Raw genomic sequence first — 20,622 nt, forward strand, 5'->3', positions numbered from 1 at the left:
CCATAACGCTTCATTAAGGCCATGTGGGGGTATAAATTAGTGCAAAAAGAAAGGACTCACTGACTGTGAGCAAGGCCGTGAAGGCTGAAACGCGTTGGTTGAGCTTTTGTCTAAATAAACCTTTTTGAAATGTACCCCTTCCTGGAGTGCAGCGTCTTTGGTGGTAGAAAGTGATTGCAGGGCCTGGATCCGGCCCCTACACAGAGCACCCGCTGAGAGAAGTGCGTCGGAATGAAAGGATCACATGGCTGACATATATATACATGGTCATTGAAAGAGGCAGCAATGAGATTAATAACAGACACATGCAGACAGGAAATTGGGCAACATCAGCCATTTCCATAATATTCAGGAAACGAAGACAAGCATTCTTTATGAGAGGTTCAACACTTTAATTCAGCTCAGTTAGAAATCAAAGCCATTTCAATACATATTTTTTTGAACTTCTAAAATAATTTCCTACTGTCGAAGATATAAAGGAAGAGGAAAACCCCCTTAATACATGTCTTGTACAGAATAATTAATGCAGTTCTTACTTTTTTTATAAGAAGAAATTCCAAATAATTTTCTCTAAATCAACAGTATGGCTCTTGCAGGTTTTCTTTTTCTTTTGCCAGCTAAACATGGTTTTCAGTTTATATATGAAATTCTAAATAAAGAAATGCAGCATACACCAAGAATGTGGAATGACTGAGTTTCAGTGCCGGACACCTAATATTTATTCAGCCCCAAGAAACTTTAATGCTGTACCTTTATTTCATATGGAACTATAGTCCTTGTAAAAGGTGCTGATGGGCAAAAAAAGACATATGCAGTCTTTATGCTGTAACTTCAGGGAAGTAAAGTAATTCTTCTTCTATTTTATATATCTGAATCATCACACCTAGTGTTTGTTTTGCAATGGTCCTGGAACAAGTGCTCCTTCCTGTAGGCACTTTGAGATGCAACTTAATCATTCTGATGACCACCAACAAAAGCGAAACACAGCACTAATGAATTGAATGAAATTTCTCATGAGTATATGACTCTGGCAGAATTAAGGGTTATTTCAGAAGGAAAATTACAACATGTAAATATGGAAGTTTATTATAGCATAAAGGCACAGGTGGACAAATAAGGCACAATCCTGAGGAACGTATAGTGATGTAGGTAATACTTCTTACTTTTCTGTACTTAAGAACTATTCCATACTGCCAACTCTTGAAAATGAGGTGCTTTTGGTGTATCCAGCATACATGTTCTTCATGAATTGGGAAAAGGCCCCTTTCTCCACACATGCACCCAACAATCGGTCTCCAGCGCCCTCCAATGAAAGTGAAAGTCTAACTTCTTCAGTGACCAATAAGCACTCGACATTGGACATTCAGTGCCATTGAGCCAAAGTGTGTGCTCTTCAGTGTCCATTAGTCGTCTCTCACTAAAAGACACATACTTATAATGAGAGGGTACGGGTACAGAACACTTTTCCACAGTGGCTTTTAGAGGGTGAGCTGACCCGGTGAAGTTGAGTGGTGAGGTGGAGGACATTGTTATTTCAAACATGTACTTTAGTTGTTGGCCTATGTGAAAATACTAGTGTGGCGAATGAGACATCGCTGGAAGCTCTGGACAATACTGGATGGGGAGCAGGCAACACCATCAATAGAACTAACACCCGCCCCCAATCAAATCATAAATGAGAATAAGGATTGGACAGACTCCAGTTCAAAGGCAGATGAATTCTTCCCCATTGCCAGCTCCAAGGGTGTTGAGTCGTCCAGCTGAGATTAACTCTGTTCATTCTCTCAACTGTGGAAAAACTCACTTATTGTTATGAATTATCAGAATTAGTAGTGGTGGGATATCTAGTCCATTAAAATAGTATAGGCACAACTACATGAGGACAATCTGGAGTTACCATACTCATTTTACATAGTGCCCTGCGGCAGCGGAGGTTAGGATTGTCTATACAGAGGTTAAAATCCCACAATGATGTACCACATTCCAGTCCAATGCCTATGGTTGAGCTAAGAATGTTGACCTATTTCTCACAAGGAGCTCAGCTGGTACCTGCAAAGGAAGACATGGGATCACTTCAGCCCATCCTGACCAAATGGAAATGTGAGCTGAAACTGATGTATACTCATTCAGTACTGAGGAACACCGCAATCTAAGAAAAATATCTACATGTATTAACCTACTTTTGTGTTACCGGAGAGCACTTAGGCCCCCAAGTACCAGCAGCAATTAAAATGCTGCAGTGTTTATGCTCCAGGGTTTTACAGCATGCACAAGCAAGGGCCATGCAAAAATGCAACCTATACACAACGGAAATCTGGTGGGCATCTATTCTGGAGCTGAAGTTGGCCCCAAAGGGATAAATCCTACTATTTGCATTGCATACACTACTGGCATATTGATTTGTTTGGTGCATCATTTCATTTGTGTATGTGATAAAACCACAGTTCCATACATCCTGTGTGCAAACTATGAATTCTCAGCTCCAGCATTATGACTCCAAGAACAACTACAACTACTGTTCAGAAAGAATCCACAGCATCTGATTAAATACCACAGACTTATGTCTGAGAGAATAGGATCCTTCCTCTTGTTACTCTTTGAGCCTTGGGGAATGTTGTGAAGACAAGTTGCAAAGTAAACCACGTTTTTCCCAAAATATAAAAAAAAGTAAATGATAGATGCTGGGGCAGAAAGTGATCTTCTTAAGAAACTGACTTAATTACTCTAACAACTTATTAATACTCAGGATAAAGACGAATACAAGATGAGAATTGTTTCTTATAAGAGGTTTGATGCTAGTTCTATGCCTCTGTCCTCCAGTGCTTGATTAAATATTAAAGATCAAATAAAAAAAATTACACAAGCGATCCATGAACATGATTCTCACCGTGTGTGTAAATTGAACGAATTGTAACTGTAGATATTGTTTATTAACTCACCTCTATTAGAATGTGCTGTGAGCTAATTGTCACAATGTGCTGAGAGCTAACTCTGCTTACAATCTGGTTTGAGTCATCTTAAGTTGGTTTAGATGAATAACAATTTCTCTATGGTTGAATTGGTGATGAAACTCTCTTTTGCTTGTATGTTATCATTTCAGGTTCAGCTGCTGCTGTGTCTACCAGTGTAAACTGTAATACAGTGTAATACATGTTCACTAACCAGGGTTCATTTTGGACCCTTTCTTGGAAGAGTTCTAACCTGATAAATTTATGAGAGGGGTGGACAAGACCTTCAGTTCATCTAGATACGGACCCATTACTTAATTTACTGTAGTGTATGGTATTTCCTTTATCTTAGTCAGTTTCTCTAACTAGCCCTGAATTATTGTAAAGGATGGTCTACTCAAAGCTGAGGAAATCTCTTTGAAGGATGCTAATCTAATACTAATATAGCCATGTGCACAGGAGGTCAAATTAAACTTTATATGCAGCCTGCAACCTGTCCCTGTTGACCAATAACATTGATTTATATATGAAATGTGAAACATAAAAATGGTGGGTCCCAAGTGGATCTTTTTTGGATTTTGTTTACTAAAGCTGTGACTACAAAGTACAGTGGTTCTTCTATTTGCCTAGCCTTCTTCAGTCCCTCTCTCCACACAACCCACTCAAACTAAATTCCACAATGTGAATTGAATGCCTAGTAGTATTAAATGTTGTGTGACTAGCATCCCACCACTGGACAGTGTTGGATTCCCAAGTGTGTAGTGACTCCACAGGTTGCCTTCCAATCTGTTGCTTAGTAATATGACTCCTTCTCAACCCATCCTATAAAAGAAAAAAATGAGAGAAATTTTAATAAAAAGCAATGTCTTTTCTTCGGGTGCCGTAAGAATATAGGTATACATATGCTATCTGTTAAGTCTAGGTGGTACCACTGATACATGCAAAACAAGATAAAACTATCTATCTTCAGCGACAAGCTTTCATAAAGTCTGATATGTACCCACCAGTTTGAACCCTTCTGCAACTGATGACGGAAATATACAGCACAGTATATTAACTAATCGGAATATATAGGTATTTGATGAAGTTTGCATATATGTTGTCCTTAAATTCTATATCTAAATGTTATTAATATGTAGAAAATCATATCTCATCCGTATGTTCTGGATTAAAATCAGATTTATATGAAGCAAAATGTATATCATCCCTGAATAGTAAATAGAAATTGGAGCAACTGACAATACACATGTCCTACTAAATGAATCGAAAATCTGTAAGCATAGTTTTGCAGTCTCTTTTGCTGTAGATTCACATTCAGTGTATATTTGTCTCATCTGGTTTTGGGCTTAGAAAGTTACAAGTAGCTCACATGCAAATCTTTCTGTTTGCTATTGGCATCCTGCATTACTCTAACACCTCACTCAGACACAAACGTCACCATAGTTTTATGCTTTCTCATAACCGATCATTGCACACCGTATCTCTGCTACTTGTAGTTTTCTCAATAACAGTGTCTGCAGAACTGGGGAGAGAATATGGGGAAAGTTGGGACAGTGAGGGATTGGGATAGGAACCGCACCTGCCTAATTATCGCTCAGGGACACTAACTTGTTTTTACTATTGTAGTGTGTAGTAACAAGTGCAACTGTCTGATTAAACTACTTTCTGTTTTTGTAAAGATAAGCATTGGGCTGAACATACATTTTACTGGGTCAGTTGATTGATTGTTGAGCTCTGAACATGAGCATCTCCATACTACCTCCCTGAGAAGTCTGTGACTGCTCGCCACCCTAATAGCCTACTGCAGAAAGGGCCTATGTGGTTCAGTTTGTAAAGCCATATTATGATGGGCCCAGAGCATTGGAAGCAAATGACCTCAACCCGCACAGTGGAGGCCCAGTTGCCTCTGCCTGCCCTGCTGCTTTGAGTATAGTGTCTAACGCTCACCATGATGATATAGTGGTTGGCAATGTACTAAGTGTGATCCAATTGACCATATTATAGTGTCATACAATAACAAGTAAAAATGGAAACTAACTTTAGGAGAAGGTGAGAAAGTGTGAGAGGTATACCCTTGTCATTTTGAATTTCTAAATAGGGTTCATCTATATCAAGCACCTATAGAGAGGAGCCTAGGTATTGTCAACGCTTATACTAATAAAGGAGGGGGCTCTAGACTCTCAGCATGTATAGAAACCCAATCTGCATGCAGGTACCAAACATGTGCCTTGCCATTAAAATGCCAATGGGTGATGCCACAGCAGAGCTGAGGTGAGCTGAGCTAATCATTAAGACCACCAATAGCAGTTTCATTAGAAGAAGACAGGCTCAAAAGTCAAGCTGCCACAGTCAGTCAACCAAATATCTACTAATTCATAGTCCTATATCTGCGAAAACAAAGACGTGGATTAAAATTTAGCTTATTACCCTTGAAGTTCCAGTTGCACATGAACACAAAAGTAACACACATTACTACAATTCGAATTGCCTGATATATAGTGAAGACTTTCTAACTAATCCACATGTCAAAAACATGAGAAACAAAAAAGAACATTTATATCCTCAAATCAAATTATAGCATGTAATAACCAATTTCATATTCTATATACAGGTAGACTTGTGAAAAATATAATGATTACTTTTCACACCCCAATTAAGTAATCTACAAACATCAAATTTGACATCTGCTGAGTAGGTGGCAACAAAATCAGTAATGCATTAAGTAAATAATTATGTTAGGCTGGTGTGAACAAGACACCAAAAATACTAGACGTGGTGGATCAGCAGCTGAAGCACTTACCAGACATTTAACACAAACAATGGGATTTGCTTCAAAATCATAGATTTGTGAGGAAAGTGAGCCTTCATAAAGATCAAATCTTTTGTATCACATTAAAATAAGAAGGGAATGTTGTGATTGGCATATTACCACCCCTTTAAATGCAAATGTGCAAGAGATCCAACTCAACTTGACCGAAAAGGACTCACCACATCAACTTATCAACTCTCAGAACAAGCATTGGCATAGCCAATAGGTCTCGCCTTTGGAGCCTTATAAGTGTTTGGCCAGACCTATTGGCTTTGCCTTTTTTTCTATGAGCTATTGGCATTTTGAAATGGCTATGCCTTTTATTTTGGTTTTAAAAATGTAAGTAAAAGGCATAGCCAATAGGTCTGGCTAAACACGTATAAGGTTCCAAAGGCGAGACCTATTGGCTATGCCAATGCTTGTTTTTGTTAGGCACAGGGAGATAAGGGATTTTGCTCAGAATCACAGGATGTTCAGCGTCGTTGCCGAGACTCGAACCCAGTTCCCTAGATTCGAGGTCGACCGCTCGAGCCATTAAGCCAACTCCTCTCCAAACAGAAAGAATTATAGGTAAATGTTCACAAAGCATTGAGCAGCCTTTGCAAGCTCTTCACAGAATGTTTATTTTCCATTACACCTCTGGAGCTGTTGCCCAAACACAGTGTGCATTACCCTACGGACGTTATTCACAAAAGCTGTAGAAAATAGAAACTGCCACAAGCCTGAGCAAAACCCCAGGCTTGCCTCTAAAACTCCCCCCCTCAACCCCCTCCGCCCCCCACATAGGGGGTCCTTTTTCATGGCCAACCTTGAGGACATAACGGAATCAGGTGATTCCTGTGCTGTAGCTTTCTCAAAAATTCAATCTCAGGTACTGGCATTGCACATGGCAAGACTTCCTCAGCAAATCCATACGAACAGGTTACCTTTGAGCGCTGAAGCACCAGCTAATCACCCTTGCTCCAAGAAGCAAGGCTAGATCCCAATAACTCCAATGGCTACAGCTTCCTCGCTGAACTGCCATGGAAAGCCCTAGTGGACATAGCAGTCCAACTACGAGCACATGTTTAAGCAAAACAAAATTCAGTTGCTAACCTCTCTGGTTTCCACCCCAGACTCCACTAGTAAACTTTCTAGCATTATTTGCTGAAAATTGCCGAAAAAGGTTCACTATGGTAGTTAGTCCCTGTGACCTTTAAATGGCGGACCACACCCTAATGAAACATGATGTTTAACCCTTTGTGGTCGTCTTTTACCCTCCACTTAATGTTCTTGTCAAGCAGGTCATGGGATATTAGTATTAAACGCGAGAAGCTGGATTAGCGTTCAGAAACTGGGGCCAGTTTGCAGCTCAGGAGGGTATTGTTGGTATGATGTTGGCACCCCTGCTGAAATTACTTATGTGGCAGACAGACTTGCGTGTCCTCCATTGCACTCGGTCGGCGCTCTAGCCTAATGTCGCTATTGATTTTTCTCACTAAATATGTTGAACGGAGTCTGTGCATACAGTCTACTCTTGAAAAATAACAGTTTTTTAATGCCACCTTATCGCATTAGAGATAACGCTGTTCCGGCAACTGCTGGTGCCTCTGACTGAGGTAGTGCTCTGCATAACCAACTCCAGCAAGTACCAAGAGACAGACAGGCAACTAGAGCCAAATTTCGTGGGGGGGGGCCGGGTTAAAAAAAATTCGGGGGGGGGGGCGCTAATTTTACCAGCGATAGGCCGGGTGGCTCTAAGAAGGGGTGAAACCATTACAATAGCCTCATTAACATTTTAATGGTCTTTAAAAGACCTGTGAAGTACTCGGTGCGGCTGCAATCAGACAGTCGCCAGCCCGCGAAACTGTCTCTGCCCGGGCTGACACACGAGACGGGGGAGGGTGGTGGGGGGCTAAAGCCCGGTGAGCCCTATGGGTGTTGCATGCCTGCCAAGAGAGGTTAGGAATATCGCTGCTGCGGGTGTACTTTAGTCATACATGTGGCGGGCCTTGATGCTGGTGCAGCTAGCTAAAATGGCTGCCTTTGAATGAGCTCTCCCTTTTAATAGCAGTCTTTAGAAGGAATGATGCAGTGGGTCACGGGGGAAAACTCATCAGGTATACTACTTGCTCACTGCCAATAATACTAATAACTGGTCATTCAGTATTACTGGTTCTTACTGCGATGATACCGTGCTACTGCCTTGCAACTCAATGCACAACGAGTAGTTTACCTCACAAAAGTAGTTAACTGCCCGCACCCTGGACTGAGCTCATCCGAGGTTGCCTATGCCTCTGCTGCGAAGTAATTTTGGTGCTCGTTAGCAGAGCAGGTATGAGTAGTGAACACGTTTTGTCTTTGGTAACCTTCTGTGTGTAGTTTACTGGGCCCTTCTCATTAGCAAAATTCACCTACGTTCAGAGGATCCGCTGGGGCTATTAAACGCATTTCATGCAGCTACTCATATGGAAAACTGAAGGGTGTGATACACAGGTGGCGGTCACGGGCATCGGTTTCTTTGTATGCTCCCGACGTTCAAACAGCTAGGGCAATTCAATCTTTTTATTTTTTATATGTAGCGCAAACTAGACCTGAAGATATCAGGTATCAGAGCGCTTTACATGAGCACCAGTTTCATTACAGATGAACACATTCGGTTTTGTTAGGCACAGGGTGTTTGCCCAGAATCACAAGATGTTGATTGCAGTTGCCATGACTCGAGCCCGGTTTCCCAGCTTCGAGGTCGACCCTCTATCTGTTAGGCTACATGCTCTCGGTTCCGTGCAGGCAAGTTTGACTGCTGAAGACATAATGGCCCAGCACTCACTATATGCATTTCTACAAGAGAGTGTTTCCCGTCCCAGTCACTGTTAAAAGATGTTGTCCGTTTCCACAGTTTTAATAAAAAATTTAGACCGAAGCGTAATGTTTTCACGGAAATAGCTCTTTTGGGTATTACAAAGTTATGCTAATGTAAACAAGCACCGTTTACTGACCAGCACCGCCTCACCCCCACAACCTCCATCTCCGAGGACTCCCAACGAAATGACGGCACAAACGGAAAAAAAACGGGAAAAAAACAGGGCAGAAACAGGATACTGAATCCCGCCCCTCCAGGACTCCCTGACCTGCCTCATGGTTGCCAAGGCGATATTTCAAGAAATATTGTCGTGATACCGTAAGGCAGGTCATGGAGTCCTCGAGAGGCGGTATCCAGAGCAGACAAATCTGCAAAACCGGAGCTTTTTCCAAAGGCAGGCCTCCGTTTCGAGAGGCCTGCCAATGAAAAAAGGGGCGTGGCTTCATGCCGTATTGAAAACCCCTCCTGACAATATCTCTTTGCCTGCTACAGTTCATGCGCTACTAGCAGGCTTCGACTTAAAAATGGCATCAAATCCTTGCAAGTGCCAAGAGACATGGTTCCAATGGCAATAAGACCAGAAATTATTCATCACCGCAACATCTCACCTAAGATGAATATGAAAACGTAAACATTTCTAGCACTGAGACCTACAGAAACCAGCAACAAGGCTCATCATTAAAAGTGATAGAACAAAGGAATTTCAGGATCCTGCTGAGCTGAGAAAATGCACTGGTTTACCAGTACATCTTGAAATGTACATATGCCCATTATCAACAAATTGTCCAGACAGCCAGCTATCTGAGCTCAGGAGATATGGGACAACGGGGGAACCTGTCGAATAAGGCTGAGAGTAGCAGGCTTCAAAGAAGGTGGGACAAAAGGGAAGTGTTAAGGGAAAATTCAAGTCAGTGGCAAGAATAAAGATGCCTCTTAAAAGAATAGGTCACATACGAACTCCAGAAAGGCTGATTACCACCTCTTGAAAAAACCTCTTCTGTGGCTAGCTAGAAGAATAACTTTTAAATGCAATGACAATTAAAAGAAAATTGAAGGCCAGCCAAAGATAAAGAGAGGCCCATTTAAAATGTTTGTATGTGGCCCTCTGCCTATACAGACGCCATTTTCCAATGAAAACATGCACTATACAAATGTGATAGTACAACATAGTATTAAAACAAGGAAAGCAAAAGATCTGATAAAACCTTCATTTAGTGACCTATTCCCAGATCTGCCTCTGCCTGTAGCTTGACCTGGAGACTTCAGTCTTTTTACCTACAGAGCAGGGTCTGGACCAGTTCTGATTCTAAGGGGTTACATGCCCTATGCTGGCTATTGTGAGAGAAAGTTCCTGGTACAACAAGAAGACACTGGATTGCATCTTCCATGAGGACTGCCAGCAAATCACAAAGCCATGCTAGCCTGAGAGGACTCCTGGGAGTCGTTGTTGAACTATGCCTACTCTTGAGCGCAAAGATGCCCCGCCCAAGAAGACATCTGTCATCAACATATATATGCTGTACAGCGCAATCGAAGACCACAGGAAGAATCATCAAAGCCATCAGGATAAGCCTTCCACCTCAGTGAGGAGCCTTTGTCCATATTCTAGTTGACTCGTGAGGTATTGATAATTGCCTTGATGTAACTCCCTTGTTGGATGATATAGGGAGGTAGCTAGAGGAGCTTCCCACTCACCCGAAAAGTCATGAACTATCCCTGCATCTTACTATGACAATCTGCTATACAAATCTCCCAATTAGACCTCTGGTCCCTAACCCAGCAGGTACTACCCCCTGTTTTAAACGGAGGCTGGATTGGTGGGCGATGCTGGTGCCCGAGATCTGTAGGCACCCCAGCCTCCAAATTTTCCAACCATGACCAATAATTCTTGAGATATAGGTAAGTGAACATGTTTGCTCTCTAGAGTGAGTATTGAACTATAACAGCACCAGCCCCAACTATTAATGCAAAGGACTAGCCTACTGACTAGTAGAACCCCAGAGGACTATGCTGCATCCTTTGGGTGGCAGACACCCTTCTGCAACCACTGGAAAGAATTGTTTGCATTTGTCAAGACTGGGTGGGCACTTACTCTTTGAACTGAGTGTATGGGCAGTTCAGAAGGTCTGAAAGATGTTGTTCCAGGTGCATTGCAACTTATTAACATTCAACCACCAGCACCTGCAACTAAAACCATAGCAGTGTAACAGACAGAGTTCCCCTTTGTAGTGAAATTATATTGGCTTCCTGTGGCTGCCAGACCATGAATACTCCGCCCTTTAGTAATCAGGTCGACAACGAGCCCCCAATAATGGCAAAGGTGCATACACGGGCTTCACAAACATATACTCAAATAGATATAATCTAAACATCTACTATACATAAATGCATCTCAGTTTCTTTTTAATTACTAACTGTAGCCAAATCATTTCTCACCTATTGCTGGAGTGAATTAATTTAATGTTGTTGCTCCAGCCAACGGTAAGTGGTGGCTAGTGCTTGACAAAAATGTTAGTTGGATTTAGAATGTTTTTCTTGAGCTGTATTTATGCATGGGAGATATTTCTGAGTACTTGTTTAATCTGTATTTCTGTGTTTTTTTTTAAATAATGGTACAATGGAGGTTTCTCAAAATTAACTTCCTCCTTCATAGGCACTAATACGCCTACAAGTATTTTTGAGTCAACAAGCAATAGGATGCTGTAGCAAGAATTTGAGTTTTTCTGGTTTAGCATAAAGTATATTTAACAAAAACTGGATTCTCAAATGCTTCTACAACGCGTTCTCACCTCCGGGGTCACGACGCAGGATCAACTTGCGAACCTCATCATATAAGAAGATCAAAAGACTGTAAGGAAAGGCGCAAAACCACCAGGTAATCCTACAGGAGAAGAGGAAAGAGCAGACAATGTCAAATCTGAGCAGCAATAAAACACCAGCATGAAACATAACATGCTGCTACATGAAGTTAAGCCACTAAAGCACTTACATGTACTTAGGGGAGGATTTACAAGTCCTTTGCACCACGTTTGTGTCACTTTTAATATGGGAAAAGTGACGCAAAAGTGGCGCAAGGGGCTTGTAAATCTGCCCCTTAGTGTCCTCCAGTGGCGCCAGTCAGAAACCATTGATACATAGCTTTCTGAATCAGATATAGGAGGGGATGCCTCTTTCATGGCCTTTCTAATTTAGGATTTGAAAAGGACTATAAAAACCCTTTTAAGAGTTAGAAGAAATTTTCTGACTCTGAAAGAGCTTTTGTTCATTATAAAAACTCTTCTTATGACGAATCACAGGGTTTGTGACAACAACAGGGTATTGTACACATGACCCATGGTTACCATTCCTCATCTTGTGCCCACTTAATGTGGAATCAATCAGTTTGCACCGCCTGTGTACATAGGGCTCACTGCCTTTGATTAGGACTCTAAGGGCAGGTGCTCATGCCCTGAACATAAGTGAATTCAGCCTGAGAGCTCAGGCTAAGCTCATTTGATTATTAATGTCTTAATATTATAGGCTGGATTCTTGCCTTATTGAAGTGGAAGATACAGGTCAACAATCCAATGCCCACCCTCACAGCCCACATGTATTTGCCACATTACTAACACATTTATTTGATGACTGATATTGAAAGTGGTTCAGAATTCAAGGAGGACAAGGGTGGGGAACATGCAGGAAAACATTTGCTTTTCATCCAATATGGAATATGCGTAGGATGAGGAAGATCGTGACCAGCACATCATGCCAGTCACGTGTGGCTCACGTCAGTATTTGCAGAATGGATGAAGGAAAAAACACTTATTGTGCTTCAGCAAATGGGCTATCTATATTGGTAGGCATCATGAAACACTTTTTTGGGCATTTGTAGTACTTGGATTTTCAACGTTGGAGCTGGTGCCAGCACCATTGCTGCTTTCCTGCAGGCTATGACACTTGTACTTCTATTTAGGTACCTAGCCGGAGGCATTGGTAAGAGACGCTAGACCACAGACAAATATATTGCTTTCTAGACTGGATTTAAAAAAAATGTTTTGGGCATTTTTTCTTTCTGTCAGGGCTTTGGGTTTTATTTCTTCTAACCTACGATTAATTTAAAGATTTTAGGGCAAGAGATGAATTTATTTGTGATTATACAAATTGGTGAGCCTATGGTTGTAGAGCTAATGAGATTGGGAGGGTGTCTCAAACACGGAAGCTGGGGAGATCTCTTCAACTTTGAGCTGAAGTCTGTGAAGGTGAATGGTGGAGTAGCCGATGGTGATGTTTATTGGATGTTTCCAGGACACTTATGCGGAGGAAGTTCTCCGATAATTATTATTAATAGGTTATTGCAACTACCTGTGAAAAGCTTGGGAATTTTCATTGGCAGCATATGATTTGCAGGTAAATAAGTTCTGGGGAAAATGGAAACATTGTAGTTGGTTGAATTAAAAAATAGGCTTTGCCTGGGCCATCTTGCCTCTACATGATACTCTGGGACTCTATTCCAGTTTCTAGATGTAGCATGTCTATAGTTTCTTCCCATTTCATGGACCTTGGCATTGAAAGATTTAAGGTCTTTGAATTAACAAAAGGTACATTGTTTGAGTTTCAGGATGAATGCCTGTGCGCTGAGAGATGCGTACAGGTTTCAGATGTACTAGGGATTCCAAAGAGTGTCCTGATTAAATGCTATTTATGGATTTGTATAACTCACAAGAATATTTCCTTTGATATTTGCAAATGATCTCCAGAAAGGGTTGCAGTTAAAGTTTGACCATGCATCAGAGCTGATATTAAGTTGGACATACAAAATAACTGATATGAACTATATGTTGAATTAGGGAACATTCTATTTTTTATATTGAATACGCAATAAGGACTCAACGGTTCGTGTCCATCTTTCAGTCTGGCCACTTACTTCAGGGGGTACATCCTGAGAGCCACATCCATTCCAGGGCAGTAGGAGAGGAAGGCTGCAAGGGCGGTTTCCTCGAGGAGGCCAAAGATCAAAATTTTGTTCCTGAAAGACAAACAAAATCAATTATGAAAAAACTCATGTAGTTGTTACAGTGCTTAAAGGTGAGATGATGAATTAAATTGGTGTGTGCCTGTGAAACTGACCTGTGACGTTCTCTCATCAAAGGTTGACAAATGTGAAACAGGATCGGAGAGAACTTGTGTCAACTTTTATGAATGTGTGCTACAACCCTCAAGTCAAGGAACGTTTAGCAAAGCCCTTTACTCCTGGTATCAGTTTAATGGGAAAAACCAAACTCTGGTAAATTCAAGCCTTAAAAGTTGTATTTTTGGAAGGGAGCCCCTTTCGCCATACCTTCCGCTCAGAAGGTAAGATATGGCAGTTGATGTTTTTTTTACATTGATCAGCTGACGTACATCTGTTTTCTAGATAAAGGAATACGGTGGCGACTGGCAGGGAACAGGGATGGCAGGGCTGGGACAGGGGGGTATATATTTAAAAAAAATACATTTTAAACGGTCGTCTTCTCGCTGCTTCTCTTCTAGGTGAAGTCCGAAACAGGAAGCAGCCAGGCTCCCCATAGCCAATCACAACACTGCAACGCAGCGTTGTGGTTTGGTGCTGAGACGGGGACTGCAGGCCTTTTCATGTTCCTCGCCAGGCTGTGCATTACAGCGTGGTGAGGAATATGCAAAGTGCGCATGACTGTTTGGTCGGGACAAGATGGCTGACCAAGCAGTTCTGCACATTTGGAGTGCGCAAACCACTCCTCTCCCTGTGACCCCAGCCCCATCCCGCCCCAACCGAGCCCCGTAGCTAAGGAAAATGTAATGATAATAACATATTATTATCATTTTATTGTTATTTTTCTGGTCTGCGAGCAGTGAGGCAACACTTCTTCGCCTTAGCGGAAGAGCCACCACTGAAGGACTAGCTATATAAGGGAGGTAGGTCTCTTTATCAATGATGTATGCTGAGGTCAGCCATTCAGACTTCCTCTTCCAAAAGGATCTCACTGGTTCTCTCACAATCTTCATGACACACCCAGTGCAGAAAAGTGTATTCCATATAGTTTAAATATTAGAAATCTCTCATTACAAACAACTGCTATTTCAATTGATTATAACAACCCACAAGGAGAATAACACTTCAGTGGGCAGCTCCAAGACTTTCTAGATATGGTCAATAGAAAAGGGACTTACAAGAATGGATTCTAGTGGAAAAGCAGCATATGATATGACGAGACTGGATGACAAGCTCACTGTGGACTTGTCTGAATCACCTAAGACACTAAATAAATTGATGGACCAGTCACATTATGGGCCACCTTGATTGGTGTGTAGAGGTGGTGCTCTCTGGAGAGTGTTCAGTTGATCTGTGGAGGACCGGTGAGGTCTCTGTATGTATAAGTATAATTGGCTGCATAAGAAGTTTTTTTAAACTTTCTACCCAACAAAAATCTGTGAATATTGTAAGAACTAAAGTGGGGATTGTCTGTCTCTCTGGCCAAACTTGATTTGTTACTGTTGTTGTTGGAAAATTCAATAAAAAGAATATTTAAAAAAGATTTGCCCATAATAGCCCAAAATCTTAATTAAATAGCGTTATAGAGTGAATGAAGTGTGTAAATGATGTACCTTTCTTTATTGTTTTCTTCCTGAAATAAGTTTCTAAAATTCCTACTCCTGCATAGGCAGTATTTATTAATTATTCATTCTTTTATTTATTTTTATACATGTTTATTTTTTGAGCAGAGTAAGTTTTTTTACAGAAATGTTTTACAATAGAATAAAAATGGTACACAACAGAGAGCCAGTTAGCAAATAAGCAATGAGTGCAATTTATGCAGTTTGTAAGAGCGTAAAAATACACGCCTACCATACATGGATACACCATTACGGAAGTCTACAACTATACATATTAAACACAGGCAAGCACATAGATTAAAGCAGACAAAGTTCAACAGAGGGAAGTGTTTGAAATCACACTTTATCTCCAGTGAAGAAGTTGATTTGTTAGGTCTACTTTAAGTGTGTGGATGAAAGGGCTGTCTCTTGTCCCTGATAAATGAAGGAAGCTTGTTCCATTAGAGGGTACCAGGAAGGTAAAAACAGCAGACTGAGGCTTGTGTACAGCGTAATTTGATGTCACAATCACAGCTCTACCACAAGCACTTATTATGAAACACTGACTGATGTCAAGGGGAGATTAATATCTGAAAATGATTATCTTCACAGCGACTTCTCCGGTGCTCCTGCATTCTCCCACCACCCATTGGCTCTCCGGAACCTTTGTGTAGGCAGGAGTCTTCTGAAGCTAAATTCTGCCTTAGCATATGATGAATAGGATGCCCTTCCTTTCTCTAGCCACCCCATCACACTGCAACTGCTTCTTTGCCATGTGTTTGTCCCACACAAAAATGTCTGATCATGGGCATTTCAACTACCTTACAAGGGCCACAAATGCTCATATCTGCTAAACGTTAGATGTGCCTAGAGATAGGCACATCCCAGTATTAAACACTACATTAAACAAATGGTGCTTGAGCATCTGCCATTGGTTACTGCACAGTGTTCTCTAGTAATTAGAAAAGGCCAACACACCAAACAGGACCTAAACATGATCATGTTAAACTAGGCAGATATGATGAGACCATTGAAGATTGGTCCACAGAGATTTTGTGAGATTTTCCAGATGTGCCTGGGATGGTAAATTGTATGAATTGTTCATTTTATCACAAAGAAATGTTTACTGACTTAAACCACACAGACATTTATGTACAGCGCCACGTTGTCAGATGAGAATTGAATAACCAGTACACCATTACCCGTTGAATTATTTTGCATGCATTTACCAAGGGTACTTGAAGTAATTCAGATCCGAAGGTGAGAATATCGAAACAAAATATCCAATAGGATGCATTTGATTCCTTCTCTCCTGAATATTTGGTTTCAAAGGAATAGTGACTCCAGCTTTATGGAGACGTATGGAGGCATTCCACATTCGTCTGACTGATTCAACATTGCATCCGTAAAAACAGCCCACCAGTTTCAGCAATAAAATTAGACCCTATGAGCATGATTTTTAATTGAATCAAAACACAAAATACTCAAATTAGTAGAGGAAAGTAGAAGTTCTCTTGTGGAGAATTCTCCAATGTAAGTAACTCAGTTATACACATTGAATAGCAGAGTTAATTCTGCCAGGTAATTTCCCACTGGAGAGAATTCTCCAAGGGAGGATTCCTCATGTATGCCACAAATCAGAGGATGTTCATTAGCAAGCTCCAAATTAGGCCCAAACTGTTTAGTAACTCTCTCCACTTCAGCATCTAAAAAGTAACCCACATGCTAGAAGTGCTGCAACTCAAAACCTAGATATCACAGGTTTGGAACACAGGATATAGAATGTGTTCACCACTGGCATCTGCACTGAAGTAAACCACATCGCCTCTGTATAGAAACTCACAACTCTCCTCATCTAACACCTATGGCACATCTTCTTGGCAGTCTAGAAGCTCCAACAGATAATGTGTGTGCTTTGTTGGTATGCAACTCTCGTCAGTTACTGAATTACTTTCGCTTAACCGCAGCAAAAGGTAATTGAACCTTGTCTGTAGAGGCAATTTGCAAATCCAAATTACATGATGCTGTTTTTATTGCTTGAGTATGGACATCACTTACTTCATGCCCTGCTGGAAGACGGAGTTTCTTCTGGTCTTACAGATGATCAAGTCAGCCCATTGCACCACCACAATGCTGGCGAAGAAGGCTGTGTGGCATGTGAACTCAACCACTTTCCGCTGCTCATAAGTCTATTAAAAGACAAAGGCAAAAGTTTATATAGCATATGAAAACGTTAAACACTTTGACACCATGCAATGCTGCCAACTGAAGAACACTAGCCGCACCCCCTGCCCACACATCATTATCAATGCTGACCCTCACTTATCATGTGCAGTTTCAGCACTATTTAAGTACCTTCCAGGACTATGTTTAACACGATATAATTTGGTTTAACATGAGACGGTAAATATCACCAATACAAGTCTGCAGATCATTTGATCCCATTTCAATTCAATCAGTATAAACACAACCACACAGTATGGGCTGGTGGTTTTTTACTGACAGGGAGGGATTTGCTTGAAAATTCTTTCTCCTGAACTGAAGCACGAGCCCTTACCAATGCCATCTCCTGCCTCTCCAAATCTGCCCTTGATTTTTGCCTTTGTCTCACTCAAGAAAGATGCCATCCTCACGCTTTGTCTCAATGTAAAGAAATGTTGTGAAATGGAGGAAGAAGTAGTAAATCTGCCCACAAAATCTGTAGTAGAGTGGGAACAGGGACATGTTTTATAAGTAGGCACTAGTGAAACAAAAAAGGATGGAGCGAGTCCGATTGATATCTGAGAGATGACAACCAGCAAAATATTGGTGATACCCATTTATGGAGTACTCAATGCTTTGAGTGACACAAGGTATATGCACTCATGTTTGGTTTGTAAACCATCAGCAGGTAATGCAAATGGCAGAGCAAACAAAATGATCCATGCAAAGTGAAAACCTGCTTTAAAATCCTAAAAAGACTGATCTTCAGTTTAATTATTGAGATGGTCGGCTTCAGTATGAGTTTCCTGTCAAGGGGAAAAAACTAGAGGCTTCTGTGAACGAAGAGGGCACCTTCCCACACTTTAAATCTGTAACTATAGATTTCAAACTGATTTTGGGTCATGGGGTTTTTAGTGTGATTTTTAGACTTCTTTGTAAACATTTTCATACAGATAGAATCCTTTTTATTCTAAGCGTTAGGTATAGCATTGCCTACATCTCCCACACTTACTGTTTATCTCTGCACTTTTTACTATTCGTTTCTAAAATGCTTCCTTTGCATACCCATTCCTGTCCATAGCTGTCCTCCACGTCATTGCGGGATCTGTCATCCCATTCCAAGCGGATTCCTAGAAGTCGAGATGGTAGGAAGCCATTCTCTGCTAGGATTACAAAGTAGGTGAAAAATCCTCCAAGAGCCTGAATCATACCTACGGAAAATAAGAGATAGCATACCTACGATGAGAGAGAGGATATGACATCTGAAGAGACAAAGTCATTTGAGAGACTGAGGAACTTATATTGGTACAAGAGGTAAAGACACATAGACGGGTCACAACCCTGCTCCAACTGAGGATACTGAAATCTGTACATGAATCCACTTTGGTGGAGAAGGAGTTAACATTTCTAACAATTTATAAACAACATATTTCACACTCATCATATCATGGTTAGGGGTTTTTAACTTAAACTTGGCTGGTTTTCCCATTTCTGCTCTCACAGCAGTCAAGGCTATTTTTCATATTAATGCCTAACTCCTTCCTGACAAAAGAACATTTGATCAAATATCCATAGTTTTAAGTGACTTCTACCTGCTTACTTCAAGGCCACAATTAATTTCAAATGTGTCGTTTCCATCTAGGAAATCTACTTTACTTGGCTAAACAGCGAAGCATCTCTTGTGTGGACAGCAACAGGCGTATACACACATTTCATCCAGAAACTCTAAAATCCAAAGCCCCTCTTGCATTGAAACACTCATTTACTGCTTCTGCAACTAATCTTTGAAAACTTGCACCCTTCTCAACCAAGGACCTACCTGAACTGCCTTTCATTTACAAATTGTTAAAAGTCCCTCTGTTCCACCTGCACCTGAATAACCCACATTTTCATATGTTTCTTGGTGGCCTGTTCTCCTGTACTTTTACTTATAAGACAGTTACTACAAAATGTTCACCTTTAACTTTTCTATTCCTCACAATCTATCCACCTATTTGAAAGGTATTGTCTCTATTGTTCTATATAAAGCATTGTAATATCTGTTAGGGGCTGCAATACAACCGACATTTTTTGAATAAATAAGTAAAATGGTGTAGGATCTTAAAAGTTAAATTTCTCACTGTGTTTTTGTGTATGATATGTATTGGGTAGCTATATACTATGGCCTGGAATTGCATTTAAAGGAGCCATGACAATGAGAATGTGAGTGGTGTATTAATCAATGGACCAGAACCCTGAAATGGTAATTGTGGTCCACAATAAACATGTTACCCATTATGTTCTTTACTAGACTAGAAAAACAAATCCCTCCTTTTTTTCATTGGGCCAATATAATCACAACTACATATTTTCTTGGATTATCCTTAGTTATAAAATTGAAATTATGTCCTGACTGATTTATATGTGCAGTTGCCATGTTGTGTCTAGTATCACTTTGTGCACACTTCCCTGTCGACAAAGGGGGTTTAACACCCTGCATATTCACTCCTACTACCTATAATACAAGGAGCAGACCTCTTCAATGCAAAGAACTTCTGACACATCTTTTTCTGAAGTTCTACATCAGATCTAGATGTCTGATTTGCACTGCAACTGTACCGTTAACTCACGATCAGATCTTTTTATAAAAATTATGTATTTACTAAGGGAATACAGAACTTGCAAGGGAAAGCAGGGTTTACATAAAACAAACCAACTACTGTCTGCAGCACAGCAGGGCTCTCCAAGGCCAGTCCTGGAGGGGCGGATCCAATCCAGATTTTTAACATGTTCCCATTTAGATAAATGTATTTCTCTTAAAAATCTGGCACCACCCAGGACCGACTTTGGAGAACCTTAGTCTACAGGAACAGTGCAAGGATCTTCAGACTTCCGTAAAAAACAATGTTGCCAGCTGAGATGGAACACTTGGTAATTTTCACCTTTTTTACAGTTAAGTGGCATCTTCTTACATCCTCTGATCTTCACAGCACATTTTCCTAAAGTTGAGGTAGTTTTGACATCATACCATCAAAATAATTGCTTAGAACAAAGATTAGGGATGGCTCAGCTTGAATTTATCCATTCTCTCTTGATGTCCATAAATGGTCATCCATTAGTTCTCCATTTCACAAAACAGTTTCCCGTCATGAATTTGCCTTCCACAAAGCGCATGCTTTGAATTTTCAAATCAACACGTTTCTTCTATAGAAGCCATCACCGTCCAAATTTTATATAGATCATTTATAAATGAG

General features: G+C 40.8%; 1 protein-coding gene across 3 annotated transcripts in view; it reads right to left on the reverse strand.

Moving 5' to 3' along the window:
- Positions 1-368: 368 nt before the first annotated feature.
- LOC144799042 (sodium/potassium-transporting ATPase subunit alpha-2) overlaps positions 369-20,622 on the reverse strand; it is a 364,518-nt gene continuing 344,264 nt past the window's right edge. For all 3 annotated transcript variants that reach the window (XM_078670200.1, XM_078670201.1, XM_078670203.1), the window contains 5 exons: positions 18,455-18,600; positions 17,246-17,376; positions 13,503-13,604; positions 11,389-11,480; positions 369-3,770 (listed from right to left, as the gene is read on the reverse strand). In XM_078670200.1, the coding sequence (XP_078526326.1) occupies positions 3,742-3,770; positions 11,389-11,480; positions 13,503-13,604; positions 17,246-17,376; positions 18,455-18,600 (500 nt within the window). In that variant the 3' untranslated portion in view covers positions 369-3,741. The remainder of the gene's footprint in view (positions 3,771-11,388; positions 11,481-13,502; positions 13,605-17,245; positions 17,377-18,454; positions 18,601-20,622) is intronic.

This window comes from Lissotriton helveticus, chromosome 12 (genome assembly GCF_964261635.1).
Source record: "Lissotriton helveticus chromosome 12, aLisHel1.1, whole genome shotgun sequence".
NCBI classification, from domain to species: Eukaryota; Metazoa; Chordata; class Amphibia; order Caudata; family Salamandridae; genus Lissotriton; species Lissotriton helveticus.